General features: G+C 36.3%; 1 protein-coding gene across 10 annotated transcripts in view; it reads right to left on the bottom strand.

Moving 5' to 3' along the window:
- Nucleotides 1-2,807: 2,807 nt before the first annotated feature.
- The window catches only part of LOC101920564 (kinesin light chain 1), a 71,988-nt gene continuing 56,062 nt past the window's right edge, over nucleotides 2,808-18,733 (bottom strand). For 3 of the 10 annotated variants that reach the window (XM_055797051.1, XM_055797096.1, XM_055797102.1), the window contains 4 exons: nucleotides 16,549-16,710; nucleotides 11,085-11,215; nucleotides 6,455-6,521; nucleotides 2,808-5,110 (listed from right to left, as the gene is read on the bottom strand). In XM_055797051.1, the coding sequence (XP_055653026.1) occupies nucleotides 5,045-5,110; nucleotides 6,455-6,521; nucleotides 11,085-11,215; nucleotides 16,549-16,710 (426 nt within the window). In that variant the 3' untranslated portion in view covers nucleotides 2,808-5,044. Of the gene's footprint in view, nucleotides 5,111-6,454; nucleotides 6,522-11,084; nucleotides 11,216-11,945; nucleotides 12,576-16,548; nucleotides 16,711-18,733 lie in introns of those variants that run through there. The other 7 variants (XM_055797056.1, XM_055797112.1, XM_055797066.1 and 4 more) reach the window with 5 other exon arrangements.

Below are 18,733 nucleotides of genomic sequence, written 5' to 3'. Positions count from 1 at the left end.
GCTTTATTCATCTTTGGATTTCACAACTGAGAGTTGTTTCTATACAGGAAAAAAATGGAAGTAATTTTTACAAAGAAAATTTACATTCTAGAATGTATTAAGTGTATCACCTTTATCTTGTAAGATTATGTTTAAATATTTTTCTACACTTTGAAAAGAAACATTAAATGACACTTGAGAAACTTTTAAACAGTTTCAAATTAATCTACAGATCCATGATGTATTTAGAGAGGCCTTTTTCAGCAGAAGGATCGTGTAGGGTTCTGGAAACGCTGCTATGGAAAAGTTGAACCAAATTACCAAATTAATTTGTGCTTGGTAAAGATAAAAATTTACATGACTGACCTATTAACAAAACAGATGTAGCAAAACACGTTAAAAAATTCTCATTACAAGTTTCTTGATGAAAACAAGTGAATTACCACTATTTGTTACAAACAACATTTGTGGAAGTTTATTTTCAACAAAGTTTTATGGGGCAAGAAAACCAGGCAAACTCTGAATGGGGTTTTGTCCATAGCTGTGACCAGCAGTAACTACACATGGAGAGCAAAATGCAGCATTTTAAATCCAATCTTGGAAGGTTTATTAGTTTTTTAAAATCAAACATGAAATCCACAGATCAGAGGGGGGCAGTGGTTTTCTGTTTTGCTGTTACTGGGTTTGGGGCTTGTTTTGTTAAACCAGGTCCTAGAAAGGAGAGAATACCATTCCCGATTGGAAGGAACTCATCTGGCTTAATTATATACTGTAGCCTCCCACCACTACTGTGTAATGCTTCTACTACAGAATTTAAAACTAAAGACTCAAAAACCTTCCATGCTTGAATTGAGACTAAATACAGGGAGCCTACCGATAGATCTGCTTTTTAGAACTACTTGGCTATGCTTGTTCCAAGCTGTATACAATTTCTAGTCTCTCTTGTGTGCCAGCACAACCGCTACAGCAGCTTTGAGCTTCCTGATGTAGCTGGAGCATTAAATGAACTTCCAACTAGGGTTCTCTGTAATCTTTCGTATTTAAAAGTAGCCATAGCTAAAGAACAGTTTCACAATTTCACTATGAGCATAAGCATCTTCCCAACCTGACCTCTGTCAGATGGTGGCACTGTGTTTTGCTTCTTGTTTTGTCATTTCAGGCTTTTTTTAAAAAGCTACTGACCTTGGCTGTTCAGTGTACTGAGACGACTGCAAATGGTTTGCGAGAAAAAAAACCAATCAAATTTAGATATTCAAGATTTCCCTCAATTCTAAACTATTCTAAAAAACAAACAAACAAAACCAAAACAGAACACAAAACCAAAAGCCATCGTTTACACCAATACTTCAATAACTCTGTGACAATGTAAAGTTGCTATAATAAAACTGTAAACTTCACAGCATCACATCTTTTAACATTTATTCTCTCAGCACAGGCTAACATTACCAAAAATGCAATTCTTTTAGCAGCTTTCAGACAAAATACATGACCTGCATAACAAAAACTAAAGTAACTTGAACTCATCAAGTATTGTAAACACACTTTCAACAAAGCACCGCACACCCCTTTTTCTATGTATTTACAACAGAACCACACCGTTTTCAAAATTACTGGATTCAAATGGTACAATTTCAGCACACATACTTCTCAAAACTACTTTAATTTACTACCATTCAGGAGGGCTTGGGGGGGATGGGGGGAGCTGTTTTAAAAAAAGGTACAAACTAGGTAACACATCCAGTTGTTTTTCCATTGTTTAAGTGCTATGTCCCATCACTGCAGTACTGCAAGCACAAACATCACAGCAATAGTTCAGTTATTCCTCTAAGAGAGGAACAAATGGTGAAACAGTTCCATCTTACAATCATATTTAACAAGATCTAAACTCAAGACCAAATACTGCCAATATTCCTAAAGATTAGCACACAACCAGACAAGACGGAAGGGCAACAGGCACCTTTCTAGCAGTAATGATTCCATGTCTGATTCGTCCCACATCCTACTGCGTACCCCAGAACTAGCCACTGTTCACAGGAGAATCTAGAGGAACTGGCCTAAACTGGAGTCCTCGTTATGTTTTTAATGAAGTTCACCCTTACAGTTCTGGGCAAGGACAACAATGGTAGATTAAAAACAAAACAGCACTACCAAGGTTGCAGTTTTTCTAACAAGATGTCTGTCAGTTTTGAAGGTCTTTTCTCATTTTCTGTTTTGTCAGAGCCGTTGATCTAGTTTGGTATTGAAGACATCCAAGAATTACGCAATTGGGTGTTCTGGTTTTATACATCATGCAGACTGTTAGCTACAACCGGAACTGAGGAAATCTAGAAAGAAAATCTTACGTAAAAGCAAACTGAGAAGCCCACCCAAAACTGAAATGTATACAGACATGTCCTGACAGTAATTCATTCATGATTCACACACAAGTAATGTTGACCTTAACTTGGTTTTTATACAAGTGCTTCACAAACTGCAAACCAGCCCATTGGCTCATTCTCGGGGATTTATGGATTAGAGAAGTCTCGAAGTTTCTTCTCTGAAAAAAATGAACCTTGTAAATGTAAGAATTGTTTAATAAGCAGTAGCTCAACAACTTAATCTTCCAACACACTTTAAAATATATAAAAGTTTAACACATTTAAAAGCACAGTACTAGTAATGCCACCAACCGTAAGATACTGAACGAGAAAGCTCCCTCACTGTCACCATCAACATACCATGGTCTTGCATTTTAAAACTTAATGTACATTGTAATTTGGCATGGTTAAATATTGTATTGCTATTTACACAAGTTCTGTCTCTTCCCCCCCCCCCTTTTTTTTGAGAGAGAGAGAGAGAAAGGCTGCAAAAATAATTTTCCTTTGAAGTTGAAAGATGAAATGTAGAAACCACATTCTTCAATGTCTTTTAAGTAAGTCCTTATTAACAAGATCAGTTCTGGGTCTAAATAGTTTTGTGGATTTTTTTGGAAGCCAGACTTTTACAACAGTCTCTTCAGTGAAACACTGAGCTCTGCAGAACCGCGTGCTGCAAGGTCCGCTGAGCCACCCCGGCAGCATGCTGGTGTGAAACAGGGTGACGGCAAGGGGTGTCTGCAGCAAGAGCTCCTCAGGCAGGGTTCTCCTGCCCTTCCCCCAGCCTGCCCGGCACCGGCACCCACCCTGGGTGCGCAGCCTGGGTGCAGAGCCAGCTCGCTCTGGCTTTGCGCAGAGAATTGAATTCACCAATGGGTGCACATAACATGTTTTGCTTTGGGGGCAGGGGGGAAGTATATATATTATGGATTTCTGTAATATAAAAAGCTCTTAATAAAAAGATTAAAACTCTAAGAGTCTACATTATATGAGTATATATTGTTAAGATAACTGAGCAACAATCTGTTCTTGCTCAAGTTCATTAATGAATTGCACTACTCTGTGCTAAAACTTCTACACATTAGCAGCATTGTATCTCACCGTTTCTAAACTGTCTTCATAGCAGGTATACCATATATGCAGCTTTCTTTAAAAAGATGCTAATAAGGTACCTCCTGGTAAACATAAGTTAAGTGCAATACACATACAACTTTTTGCATCAGTTACTGTAACCAACGTAAAACCAGATGCAAAACCAGTCAAATACTTCTACGAACTACTGATACTAATGACTCTTCGCCGCCTGTTCAAATACTAAAACTCGCTTACATTCCTGTGAGTTACCTCCAGTTGGCGCTAACCTTGAATGAATATTCCAGCTTTTCCCAAAGTTAATTTTGTTCGGCATTTTCCAACTCGCAACTATGACCACAAATACATTTGTATACACACTGGTTGCTTTTTTTTTTTACTTTCTCATCCAGCTTCACATGAAGAAAAATTTTTACAAAAGATGAACAAAATTACAAGCTTTACAGAAAAGCAAGAGGAAACACTAGTGTCTATAAAAAACTTAATAATACACACTTAGTTCCAGCAGCAGTCCCGTATACTGACAGCATATATATTAACCATAAGTAGATTTAACATGGATGTGTAGTCAAACAAGTTGCTTGCCGCTTACGGCCATCTAGCGCTTCCGTTGGGGCCCTTTGGATTTGAGTGGTCCTCTGCACAGCAGCTACTCCCCAGCGTAACAGCCTAGTGTGTAGCTGCCCGCTTCTGCTGTCATCAGCTATTATGGAGAAAGGCAGGATTTGGAATCAGCATAAGGAAATGCTGGGGCACTCTCAGAAAACAGCGAATGGGATTGTGAATTCCAGCGGACAAGCAAGAAAGTCAACCTGAGGCTTGATGTTTCCCTAAGAGCAACAGCAGCTGCTCTGGGACAGCTGCAGTCCAACACGTCAGTGTTCTTCAACCATACAAAGTCAAGGTCAAAACGTTTCCCATTTCTCCTGAACTGTCCTACCTCCACTGATTACTGTGCCCTAAGACTTACATCAACAAGTATCAAAGTTACAGTCACAGGTATTGCTATTCGTGCTATCTATATGTAATGTAACCCCAACCCTCTCTTCCGTAAAATTTAATAGCTCAATCTAGTGGTTAAGTAAGCCGTGTCTCAAGTGCTGTTTCGCCAGCTAAGGTTTCTAACAATACAATAGTACGTGGTGCAAAGGAAAGCCCCACCAATACAGTATGCTCAATTTCAATTTATACAGTAATGCACATGAATTTTATCCTTTTCTCATTCCAGCACTGTGTGTATTTACTGCAACACATTTAATTTTGCCTGCATTTTCAAACATCATTGCATTTTGGTATGCTTTAAATATGTTTATATTTTTACATTTTTTTGGCTGCTGTAATACTTGGATCTATTGAAGAAATCAATGTAACCATGAATGGGAGCAGTGCAATGAGCAATATATATCTATATAGTTTTCCTTTAGAAGAAAATATCCACTAATGCCGTGTTTGAAATTGTCCCTATTTCGAAAAGTAAAACCAGCAGTCCATTGGAAAAAAAACCAACAAAAATCTACAGACTAGGTGTTCCTATACATAATGATGAGGAACCAAAGCTTTGAAGGTCTCAGTGCTTCTTTATTCACAAAGGAATATTAGCTAGCTTCTGTCCAAGAATCTCAATGCGCCAAATCAGTATGACTGACACTCAGAGCTCTTGAGTCTGTCAGACAATTATTTCGTTCCTGTGTGAAGGGGAAAAAAAAAAAACAAACAAATAAATTAAGCAGATGTCCAGGTAGTTCAGCAAATAAACAAAATTACTAGTTTTAAAAAACAGGAACAAACGGGTACCGGGAACTACAGAGAACTGGCCTTGTTCATGGTGAGTAGGGGAGTACTTTTCCATACTCGAATAAACCTCTTTTTCCCCAGCCAGCAATACTGAAAAGATCTGTTGATATGTATACACACCCTTCACAATCCTGACCCAAGTCTTCCCAGAAACGCAAAAGCCCATCTATGGGAATTGCCATGAGTGTATACAGTTGGGAAACCACCGAAGTTCACAAAAAGTGAGAACTAACTTTGGTATCACAATGTGCACAGAAATTACTCTTCTGGAAGTCACATCAATTATATACTAAGGATCCACTTTAGGGGCACTTAAGGCATGGCATTTTGAAACCTTGGCATGGTTTCTGCAAAGAATTATGCTTTACTCTGGTTTGCGGGTTTTTTTCCCCCCTGAAGTTCAGCCTAAATTAAGTTTTGCATACATTTCACACCACAGAAAACTCTGCAGTACATTCATTAGAGATAATATACTTAAGACTCCTTTATGCCACTCAATGGTAAAATGAGAGCCATACAGTTTGGGCTTTCCTGATACTTTAGGACAAACAGCAATGAAGATCCTCACGTACAGTTTTGTTAGTACAGAAGCAGTTTTATCTTCCTAAAATTAGTTGCAGTTACTGTGTCAGTAAAATGCACACGTGTTTAGAGCGCAGAACATTGCTAGCTTATTTGACAATATAAGAAGCAGTGATTTATTAGGTAAAAACAGGAAATGGGAAGTAGCTATCGGGCACACCATATACAGGTAAGCAAAATACGGGTTTATATTAGCAGAAGCGTAACATAGATCAGACAAACTTTTAGACACTGCTCCTGTACGACCTCAGAAACAACTGAAGTCACATTTAAGGGAATCTGAAAATACAGCAATTAAGATGACTGGGCCCTTTACAATAAAGGGGCTGAAGTAAAGAAATACTTAACTGGACTTTGAAAGTTCTTGTATTTTTAAAGTAGCGTTTACAAGAACTTAAGAGTCCAAGCCAGAGGCTGCTTGCTATCATAAAAGCCAATGATCTTTACTGGTCAACTTAAGCACTTGCTTAAAATTAAGTGTAATACTCAAAAGCGTTACAGAATGACTCCTCAAGCATACGCTTTAAACATCTTGCCGAAGTAGGATCTTGCCAGTCACTGGGAGTTTGTTGTTATATTATTTATCACGCTATTTTTATCCCAAACCCTACTACTGCTATCTATTTTTGTAAGAGTATTGTAGGGCTTCTTACTTGAAAATGATCTTCAGTAGCCTTGCCACCCATGTTAAGAACATTCAGAGAACTGGCACGCTTCATGCTGCAACCAGGACAGTGAACATGCAAGGATAAACCGATCAGAAAAGCTGAAAACTAACAGCTCTAAAAACACAATTAACAACGAGCAATGCACAGTTAAGGGAGTTTGAACAATGCCCCCCAAACTGATCTGAGGGACACCCCTTAAGGTAACTACATAGCTTAGCATATGTTTGTATCTGGTTCTAAATGACATGTAAAACCAAAAAAAAAATTGCTAGCTCCTCTAAGCTTAAACATTTCAGGCAAGTGATTTAATTTCAACTCAAAATCTCAATTTTTAAAGCATATCAAATCAATACACTGACTTAGCACTGACTTTTAATTAACTAATTCTCAGTTTCGATTTTATGCAGCTTCTTACAAAAGCATCAAAACAGACAGTTTAGGAAAGAAAATGTGAAACACGAGTAAGTTTGTCACACAGGCAGCATTTAACTTGGAAAAGCTACAACATGAGTATTTTCTGCCTCATCTAGGTAAGTCCTCAGCATCAATTTCAAAAAGCATTTTAAAAATCCTTTAAACATTTCAAAGCGAAGGGAAGCAAGATGGTTGCTGCTATTAACTTTGATTATGCTTTTGGCTTTACAATGCTCTGAGCAGTGGTAACAACAACCCTGCAATACTGTATTGAAAGCAACAGATGAGGAAAAAAAAATGAATCACTTACACAGGACCTACTGACAGTCAAAACATCACTGTAATTGTAATTGTAATTGTAATATCTAGTGCTGTTTGAGATGAGTATTTATTAATTTACCTACATCTCAAACATATACAAAATCTAACAAAAATATTTTACGGTGTACATTACTCAGAATGTTCTATGTTTGCTTTGGGTTTTCACTAGCTCTTCAACTATTTGGAACTACTAAACGAGGGCTCTGAATAGACATTTGATGAACTATGCACAAGACAATGAGGGCCTAATCCTGCAGCGAAACAGCTGGCTGATGCAAAGTTTCCAATGCCTTCCAGTAACATGGAAAGGTTTATCCATACAGATCACATTAGATATTAACCAGTTTTTCTTTCTACTAAAGCAAGACTACTAACAGTCAAAGTCAAGCACGAGTTTTAAATGCTTTCATAAAGCAAAGGCTTAGCAGAATAATAAGCCAGAACACTAACGCACACAGGCAGCAGCTGCCACATAACATAGGCTTACTGTTTCTTCCTAGCGTTAAATCAGAATGTTTCAAAAGCTAGATTGCACGCAATTTAAGATACTTGACATGAGTGTTAGCAACAACAAAGCAAGGACTCATGCATGGTATACACCTCTCATTTATTCAGGGAAACATGTACAACAGAGGTTATATACGGAAGTCAAAGTAAGTTAATCTGTAAAACACAAAACATTACATAAAATCTCCAAAAGAGCACAAAGGTTTATGGAAAACATTCCAGGGAAATGCAAAATCCACTAGTAAAAATTTACACATGTATTTTTAGTGCCAATTAAAAAAAAATATTTTTTTTTTATGACACATGTGATACCGGTTTGTTTGTGGGTTGGGTTTTTGTATGTTTTTACATCAACATACTTAGGAACTTTAGCCTGGCAAATGCACTTTTAATTCCCTCCATGTTAGGAACACGATTGCACAAATAGCATGAAGTTGTTTTTCTGGTACATAAGCAACAGCAATAATGATAGTTTGGTCTCTTTTTTTCCTCTTTCTTTGAAATTATAAATCTTAATTGTTCCATTGTATGATCAAAATTTTCTGAAGTGAAACAATCAAACTTAACACTAATTAAGCAAAGTTGAACTATTACATAACTGAATTCTGAAATATAATAAAGAACTGATACCATACTTCAAGTACTGTATGTTTCAAAGAACAGTTAAGAGACTTGTTCGTTGTCAAAAAGGCTTTTGCATGACTTCAAGAGTTTCCCTGATGAGTTTTCCACTCATGTATCAAACATATCAAACAACATGAAAACTAAGCATTTCTTTCATGCTGTGATACTAATGTACTTCTATTTGAATATTTCTCATTCAGAATCATACCAGCACCGTCAATTACTATTTACAGCAGCACATTATAAGCAACAGGCGGAAATAAATTTCAGAATAAAGCCTTCATAGAGACATCGGCAGGGAATGCAGAGGTGTACTAGTAAGGAGGGAGGCACATACATCTTTTACCTAGAGTGGCTGACTTCACAGCAAAAATGATGTATATGTATGCTATATTAGCACTGTAGTATTCAGCGATCAGAACCCACTAAAAACCAAAGGTCTGCATAATAAAAACTGAATATCCCTTCTATTAAATTCAGAAGCAGAAAAAAACAAACAAACAAAAAAAACAAAACCCCCACCAAACCAAAATCCCCACAACTCTAGTTTACTAAAGTTTCTTTAGAAAATGAAATCAAACTGACTTCTTGGAATATCAATATATACAGCTATGCTTCACGATCTACAAAGCTGGTGTTTAATACCACGAATCTTTGCATTTTTTAGTAAAACCAGCTAATATAAATTAGATTTTAAAAAGTCTATATTTTACAAGAAAAGAAATTGCAATATTTGTTGTCTTATAGACTAAACGTGCGTATCTACAAAAAGCCTGTCAATGCAATACACTTATTCCAAGTTTTAAGAATAAATTATTCTTTGAGAACTACGGTGACATCTAAAAACCAAGAACACTTCGTCAAAAAAAGGAAAGCAAGAAAGATATTGCTTTGTTTTAAAATTTGTTTCACATTAATGTCTTTATTTGAGGAAATCTTATCTGGTGATACAGACCCCACAGTGTAATTAACGTTAATGTCGGTAGATTACTTCTGCTTTGGTCAAATAACACTACTGAAGTGCAGACCATAAAAAGCAAGATTAAAATAAACAACATAAAACTCTTACAGAGACACTGTAAAGCCAAATGTCTTCAGTTATATGTAAGCATAGTTTTCTACATCTATAATCACAGAGTTACTCTACCTGCAGAAGTTAGCTCAATTTACTACAGAGAACAGGGAATAAAACTCTGACTTTTAAGAAACCGAAAAAAATTTGTCATGTCTCAAAAATTAGGAGAAAAATGCAAAATTAGCTATAAATATATGCATCTATTTATACAGGAATGTCCCTGAACTATGATGTATGAACTCTAGACAGAACTGAATAGAAACAGAAGAAGAGCGCATAAGAATTCTAATACTGAAGACAAAGAGGGAAATCTCTTTTGTCCTATTTTGGCTTATATTTGCTTGTTTTCCCTAAAGCATTTTACATTTACATATTTCCCTCTTCTAATCACATGCCTCTCACAGCTTTTCCCAATCTATCACCTCAGAGGCAGTTCTTAAAGATGTTATCAATAAATGCAAAGGGATTTTTGACCTTGATATTAATTCAGTGCCTTCAACATCAAGTCTCTGGCAGCTTTAATTAACAATTCTAATAATCACATCAGGCTGAATTTGAAACAGATACGTGAGGAAGCAAATTCTAGATGTATTACAGCTGTACACAATGTTTACAGCCGCATAAAAACAGTAAGGCAATGCTTCACTGGAGCACTTACAAAAACACACTGAGCCCCTGCCTCCAGATCACTGTCTCGGGTATTACCATCATCGTCATCTACTATGTTACTAATATAGGTCCAGTTGCTCCATCGAAAGTTAGTCCAGGTTCTCCAATTTAACTGTTTTAAAACCTAAGTTCAAATTCACATTGTCATATAGTTCCCTGCCAACTAAATGAGTTTCAGTTTTCCGCAGAAAGGGGAAGAAAGAAACCCTGCAAAACTGACTGCCATTATGTTGGGGGTGAGGTGGAACACCCACGAGGGCTACCATGAAAATCAGTAGTACATTTTAACATTTAAACTTCTCTGCAGCAACCAATACATGACGAATGCTTTTATACATTTATTAGAAATATTACATGCAAATCCATATCATGTGGTAAATAGGAAAGAGTGAGAAGTCCAATTCATTAACATTTGAATTTTGACTTCGCTGAGGCCAAAACGTTATTGAGATGTACAACTAGGTTAAAGTTTTTCCAGCATTTTCCTCTGCTCTCTGAAATCTGGGGTTTCCAAAATTAGAAACTGAGAAGGGCTCAAGTCAGTACTTCTCTCTATACCCACAATATATAAAGCTGTATCAAGAATATTTCAAGATATTAAGCTCTATCAAGAACATTAGCTGTGGGTTGGGTTTACTGTATTCAGGCTTTGACAATAGAAGTCGGTAACATTTATTATTCTTCCCTGCTGCATGAAAAGGAGAATTTTGCAGGTAACTAAATTTATCAGTAATTCTATGAGACTATTCAAGTGGCTAACAGTAAATAGGGAAAAAAACCACTTTTAAAAATGAGTTGACTCTTAAAAGCAAATACTCCTCAGATGTTACAGGACTTTCATATATATTTGTAAGGAATTATTTCCTGTTTTATTTTTCTTTTAGACATAAATCTACATTATACGCAGTTAGCTGAGCAAAGAAAACACTGTCCTAGGCACTACACTAGGCTACAGCGGGGGCACAGAACGAGGGCACACCAGCACAGCTATGAACAGATAATTACCCTGGATTCTTTGGTTCACTGTCCCGTGAACTTCCTCCCTTCAGCTTTCTAACCAGCTTCTCACTGCTGCGTCTAATGGAAGCACGAAGTTTGCTAAAGGAACCACTGCGTTTTAAAGATCCAGTGCCATCCTGAAAAAAATTGAAGAAATGTGAAACTGCACGAGTTCGTTGCCCTCCCCCAACGCTGGCTCAAAAGCATTTCGTCGATGAATTATTTTTTTTATTGCTGTTAATATATACTTGGTAATTACCTAACCACATTAATACCGTATAGCTACAACTTCACCAGAACAAAAGGGTTCCTTCCAAAGATCTCTAAAATGTGAAGACATGCTCAAGCCATGATTCATAATAATAAAAACCCACCACAGCAGCTGAGCAATTCACCATCACCATGTTACCATTTCACATGAGCACACTGTGGTTAACAGAGTATAAGCCCCAAGCAAAAACATTCCAGCAGTCTAAGAAAAACACCTGTTGCATTCTGTCTAAACATCCCCGTTACCCGCAAACATGTTTAATTAATTCTAAAATCCTTAAACAAAAATATTTCTGATCAGAAACATGTATGGTTAAATTCCTGTGCTTCCATTTTCACTTTCACCAAAGAAAATGTAAAACATGATGAAATGAATTTTTCATACATTGCATTCATGTTTTACACTGCCGTGCTGATCCAAAGAAACTTCCAACTGACCACGAGTCTATTTTTAAATGTTTTACTCTTAAAAACACCCAACAGTTTAGTAAGATTAGAAGTGACTGCTTCCTACTTCACAGAAATCCTATGTGATTATGAAAGAATAATTGTGAAAGAAGGAAGTAAAGTACTACTAAGCAGACAAAGACAGACACCTGAGTTGGAGTGAGTTTATTAGAAGTTAGAAAGACAAATACACAAATCACTGAACACCAAGATTAGTAGAGAAAAGCATAATTGCCAAAATCTCACACAAAGACTAAACAGCAATGCTACTTTAGAATAATCATAAGTGAAGACATTCAGAGTTCCATATTGATGTTAACCACGTAATAGGTCTCTAAATACATTTTAAAGCACTTGGAGAACATGCCTTACTTTTACGGGTTTTGTTTTGTTTTTCTCCTGTAAAGATCACCATCATGCCATTTCAATAACACCTTGTGTGATACTTTTAACTACCTTTTTTCCATAGTGAACAGCTACTTATAAAGTTCATTGTTACTTTTTTTTTTTTACTAATGTATTACACAGCAAATGGTTGTATAACATTTTGTATGACTAGATACATATCTGGCAAAGCTACACATGTACAGAAATAGAAAACCAAAAAAGGACACCAGCACTGAAGGAATGGCCAGTTTACAGGGAGGTGTAGCTCTGACAAGAATCTTAAGGGGGTTGCTAAAACACAGCAGTCAGTACTGAAGAGAGAAGTTAAAGCCTGAAGGTGGTGCACGCCCGTCATGCAGGAGACAGTATAAGAATCACAAAAGGCATCTAGGCCTGTCAGAAATGGAGAGAGAAAAACCGAATGAAACTGTTGGGAAAAATTCAACAGTTTTCAATTTTGAACAGTTATTTTTTACAGTATTTCTAGGTCACATTCAAAACAATTTTTTCCTGAGTAAGTATCTGGACCGCCCTTAAGTACAAAGTGCAGGCCCTTGCAATTACCAGGATACATATCTTTCTATAGTTTCTCCTATATCACTAATACATGACTTACAAATGAGCATGACTTACATGAGCAATGCTGTGCATTCTTTAAGTTAGAATTTGTATAAAATACTAAACACCTTTATGAAGTGATAGCTTTAGCATTACATTTTGTAAACAGAGAAAGGATTTTTTTTTTCAGCTGACATTAACACAAAAATAAAAATAAAGAAAAAAACCAAACAGAAGAAAGGAACAGAGCAAGGTGCATTCATTTCAGCTTTAACTTCTGTCAGAATTTTCCTCAAAACAAAACAGCAAGAAGAAAGAGGTCCTCCCCTAACCTCCAGACAAAATTCTGTTTATTACTTTAAGGAACCTGAATCCAACTGACCTGAGTCAATTCAGTTTCACAAATATTTTTTAGAACGTACTTCTGTGTGTGTGTGCATATATATATATATATATTTAAATAGAATTCAAGTGGAAACTTCTCTACTTGCCCTAATGCAGCAAGGCAGCTGAAAGAATCCACCTTTAAAAATAAGCTGTGGTTCAATTTACACATTTTCTATTCTTGCTGTAAGTACAGAGACTATTACTGATAGTCTTAAGATAACTGCTTTGAAAGCCTTTATCTATAGCAACTGGAATGAACAGTAATTAAAGTTATTCCTGGAAACGGCAAAATGCCTTGCTACCAAGTAACTAGAAGATCAAAACCTGAGTTAGTTATCTAGCAAATTAAATTGCATATATTGTTCACACTTTTAAAAACAGACTTCGGCTTTTCAGGATTGAATAAATTGAAATCTATAAATTCCAATTAGAAATATTAGATCAGTGAAAAGGCGAATTATTCTTATGGTCTTAAACCAACAACACTGTAGTAGTGAAAGTGATCCAAAGAACAAAGGCAAGACAAATTCGATAGGTATGGAGTGTAACTTCTATTATGCTAACCAGCACACTAGGAATAATCAGACAAGCTTTTGGGTACTTGAAATCCGAAATAAAAACATCAAACCCTGAACTTAAACACTGACCGCATGATTATCAAGATGCCTTTAAAACATGAGTTTAGGATTTAAAAAAAATATCCTAAATGCACTATGAACAAACAAGAAAATCACAAGAGCTATCACTTTCTATGGCAAAGTTTAATTGCCTATTTTTACATCATTCAGAATAAGAATCACCTTATTACTTTAGCTTACACCTGCCCACCATCATCATCTTCTGTACTTGTAGCTGTCTGCCACAATGCCCACCTGACTGTCAGACACTTCTTATTAAAACAAGAGCAACTCTGACCAACTAGTCTATGGTAGTAAAATACAATTTCATTTCACACCTGAAAGCGGATTTCTGTGCCCAGAAACTTGTCTTCCTGAAGTATATGGGTTAGAGTAAGAAAAGGTACTTCCTCACACTAAGAACGTTATCTTAAATTAAGCACTATCATACCACAAAGGTTTTGTCTGTCCTGCAACTGGCTGCAAGATCAATTTACAAAAATGCCGATTCCAGATACCTACTGACATTTTTTGTATACGAATATAATAAGGGATACAAATCTTGGTGTCTCTGTGTTGAATTTTTAAGACAATTTCTATACATTTTCAAGTATCTTTTGTTAACTTCAAGGGATGAACTTTAGAAGACATATGCACTATACAACCTCACTTAACATGTCTGTTTTAATAGTCAACAGAAGATTTACTTCAAAAGGTACTTCAGGTTTTTTTTTTATAAGAGTGTAACACACTACATCAAAGCATATAATGCTTAATATGGATTACATTACATATGAAATTCACTTAATCACAATAAACCTTCCAACAAAAATTTTCCATTTAAGTTTGCTACTTTATACACTACATATTCTCTCTGACAGCCAAGAACATGAGTCAGCTTGACCACTTCAGAAGAATTTAAATGGAAAAGGCAGGCCTCTCTTCAGGCTCTGCACACAGAAGTAAAGAATTCTACTATACTTTATGAGCCAGAATATTTTGTCTGGAGGAACACATGAGGGTAAAAAAAAAACACCACAAAAAACCCCCACAAACCCCCAACTACACAATATAAATTAGATGGAAGAACAGCACTGAGATAGAAACACTAGCAGGGTAAAGGGAGAGAGAGTTGCCCACTTTATGTAAAACATGTAACACAAAATACCTTCTCTTAAAAGGAGAAAAAAAGAGCAAAGATGAGAATGAAGCAATGCCACTTCAGCACACCAAAAATGAAAAGTCTGCCCTAAGAAGTCAAAATTAAATTTTTCAGAAATTTTATCACTGAGTTTGATTCAAATACTGACCTAGAAATACTGTCTATTGCTTTTCCACAGAAGGCCCTTTCAATCCAAAACCTGCATGCTTGTTTAATGTCAATAACAGAAAAAATGTTTAATCCATTTAGAACATATAGTCATGCAAAGTACAGCGAAATTAAGGGAAGAGTACAGTACACAGTTCTAATGCTGAATGGGCAAAATGAGAATTAAAAAAAAAAAAGTGTTATCCAACCTTACTTTGGCTTTATTAATGATGCAGTATTATTCACAATAGATGCTGATTGACTGTCTTGGCACTGAGAACACCAATGCCAAGAAAACAATAATAAAGAGACAAAAGCAAAGATGGAAAGAACGTTCTCCTTTAAAACTAAAGCAGTATGTGTTTTCTCAAGGTTTCTTTGGAATGCTAAACTTTGTCTCATGTGCCTAACAAAAAGAAGAAAAAAGATTGCTATTGTAAAAGAAATGAAACTTCAGAATGCTCAATATTGCAAAGTAGGCTACTTCCCCTCCCATACAGCAAAAGCAGGCAACACCACTTTCATCATCTAACAGAATATTTTCAGCAGAACTGCGGATGGGAGTTAGTTCTAACAGTGCAATATATATCCCATTGCCAACAATGGGATAAAGCATGGGTAAGCTGGTGACAGAAGCAAAGACCATAAGCCAGATCAATAACCGAAAGCTTGCACCGTCTTTCAAATTAAAGGAAAACAAGTTAGAAAAATGCATATGTAATTACATCACAAATATGTTTTTACTTCATGACAATCAGTGTTACACAGTGAAGCCAATATATGGGAAACAAATAGAACAAGGTCTGACTCCAGTCAAATTCTAATATGGGAAAAGGGATATTAATTTCACTTAAGAAATATGAAGTTACTATCACGTTGTTATGTAATGGCACTGCTTCTTAGAATGGATTGCACAGCAGCCTGAAAAGTTACGTTCTTTCCTCTAACAAGCTGAGTAAGGAGGAAGATTGGAATTATTTTAGTGTTAGACTGATCACATTAATAAAACTGCTAATACTTAATATATCTCCATAGCAAATGTTCTTTGTGATTCCAACAACTTCGGTATTTTTTAAAAAAATATTTAAAACATAGGCAAATATGACATAAAAAAGACAACAGCAAAAGTAAGTTAATTGCCAGAGTATTTCTAACAGCAAAAAGAAACCACTGACAAGCAATTGTACACCAGACCATAACCAGGACACTCAATCAGCATTGGTTAAATACAACTGCTTGGGATTCTTGAAGAAATTTCACCATTCAGGACAAAAGATAGAATGTTTTAAATTTTAAAATATTACATTTTTTTACATTATGTTATGATAAACAAAATGTTATTCTTAATTTCTTAATTGATTCTGCAAAATTACAAAAGACGAGGTAGATCAACCAAGTAACTACTGAAAACACGATAGGCTGGTGAATGGACAACCATATTTGTTACGGTGATAATTTATCTAAGCTATTTTCTTAAACTGTGTACTGTACTTACCCCATTCCATTCTACGCTCATACTCACTTCCTCGCCTCCATCAGGACCACTCTCGTACTTTACCACATCAACATTGAGGCTTTCCCGGCTTCGCCTTTTTTCTATACTCTCAGGGTCATTCAGCACTTCAGCAACCCTCTGTTTATGAACGTTGTCAAGACCCTGAGAATTAGATGAAATGTAAAAAGGTTTTATTTTATTACAAGCTGTATTAATCTACAACCTACACACAATAACCATACCAAGAAAGAAGTCCAACCAACTCCATCACCCTGATTCTGCTTTCGAAGGACGGTTAAGTTGTCCTTTTTACATGGCAGGAATCAACACAGCATGAAGTGGGCAGACAGTTTGTGGTCTAAGAATTTGGTGTCTTGTCATTCTTTTCCTCCTTCCCTATCACTTGTCAAAGCCTCATGGTGTTCATGTCACTCACCTGAAGCCAGTTTAATATTTAAGCAATTTATAGATCAGGAACAGTCAATGCAATTTCAGTTTTCCACCTACCAAATGGTGCAGTATTCACCCATCTTTGGGAAGAACATCGCAGGTGTCTGAGTATCTAATACCTAAGACACAGGCTGTGTTATTTTAAAATACTGATATATGACACTTGACACAGTAGTATAATTTATCCTTCAGAAAGAAATCAAATGAAAAGTTTATAATAGAGCAGACTACGTATGTCGTCAATAAAATACATTTACTCTGTGTTAAGGAATGCCCATCAATTACCAAATAATCCTTTATATACCTTAAAAGCACGAAAATACCTTCTGTAAGGCAAAACCTTTAACACAGAACCTAGAAAGTAACACAGCTCAAATTGTACTTATTCAGTTTTGTTTTCTTTATAACAAACCTACTCCACATCATAAATGGTATCTGCTGACAGGAAGAGATCCCAAATGAATGCCTTACATGTAAGAAAATATTTTCCATCTTTCACTGTGCAGCACTAGTAGCAACTGCAGCAGGGAATCTGCACAATAAATCCATAAAGTTTATCACAATACAGGAAGTGAAAATCATGCCTAAATTATTCTTAAAAGTCAATTGCACGAGTAAGAAAGTTGTTTCAGTGACATTGAGAAATCATGTTCTTGGTTCCCATATAGCTGCCTTCCATCAACAGAAAAGCAGAACAGCCCTCCCTGATGGAACTCTACACACAGGGAAGCATGAAACCAACATACAATGATTATATATTTTCACTTCCACATGGCTGTACGGTGCAGAAAAGCAGCTACACCTCTCAGACAGTAGAGAAACACAGCCTCAAAATGGCTTTTCCACCAATCCCTTTAGCAGCACAGAACACAAAAAGCATAAAACTATCTAAATTCACCACTAAGAAGATGACGTATCCCATACAGACTAGGCTGTTCCAAAGCTATCATCTCTTATTTACCTCATATGTTAAAAAAAAATAAATAAAAACAATAAAGGGACAAGGGAAGTGCACTTTGCCCGTTTGATTCTGTCATGAAACACGAAGGACAAAGAACTTCACTAGCCTTCAAAAATCTACCATATTTACCCCAGCAGCTAAAGCAAACAAAACATGCATGAAGGAGAACTGAGCTGTGGAGGACTGATGCTTTTCCACACCTGGGAATGAAAATACCTCCTTGATTTTGCTCAAAATGGGAAATGTATTAACCCTGTCCTCCTTTAATGACCTAGAATAGAAAGGCAGTGTTAAACACTGCTAGTAAGACAGCACTCTTTCCTACGTACCCAAATCTAGTACTGTGTGTAATGTGATGCATTATGGTATAGGTGGTATATGATGCACCAATAAAAATCTGAAGCATGCTTAATGGAGTAGCAGCAACAAGCTTCCAACAGGCTCTATGGAAAATGGAGACAAGGAACAGTTTTTGCAGTGGGACTGGCAAGCCAGAAATGGGCTAATTAAACATGGACTCTAGAAGACACTCCTTCAATAACCAGATGCCCCCATCCTTAAGTCCCAAATAAACAATTCCAAGCTTCACAGTAAAAATTGGAAGTTGAAAAGCTGGTGCGCTGTTTTGGTGTTTATATAAAAAGGAAACAAACATAAGTACAAGCTGTTTTCTTCCAGTCTTCTTATTACTATTATTTTATGCCAATTTACCCTGGTTGCATCTGTCCACAGTGAAAAATTATCATGTCTAATGGCAACAGTAAAACTAAGAAC

Source organism: Falco peregrinus, chromosome 1, assembly GCF_023634155.1.
Source record: "Falco peregrinus isolate bFalPer1 chromosome 1, bFalPer1.pri, whole genome shotgun sequence".
In the NCBI taxonomy this organism is placed as follows: domain Eukaryota; kingdom Metazoa; phylum Chordata; class Aves; order Falconiformes; family Falconidae; genus Falco; species Falco peregrinus.
This window is presented reverse-complemented; position numbering and strand designations above follow the sequence as displayed.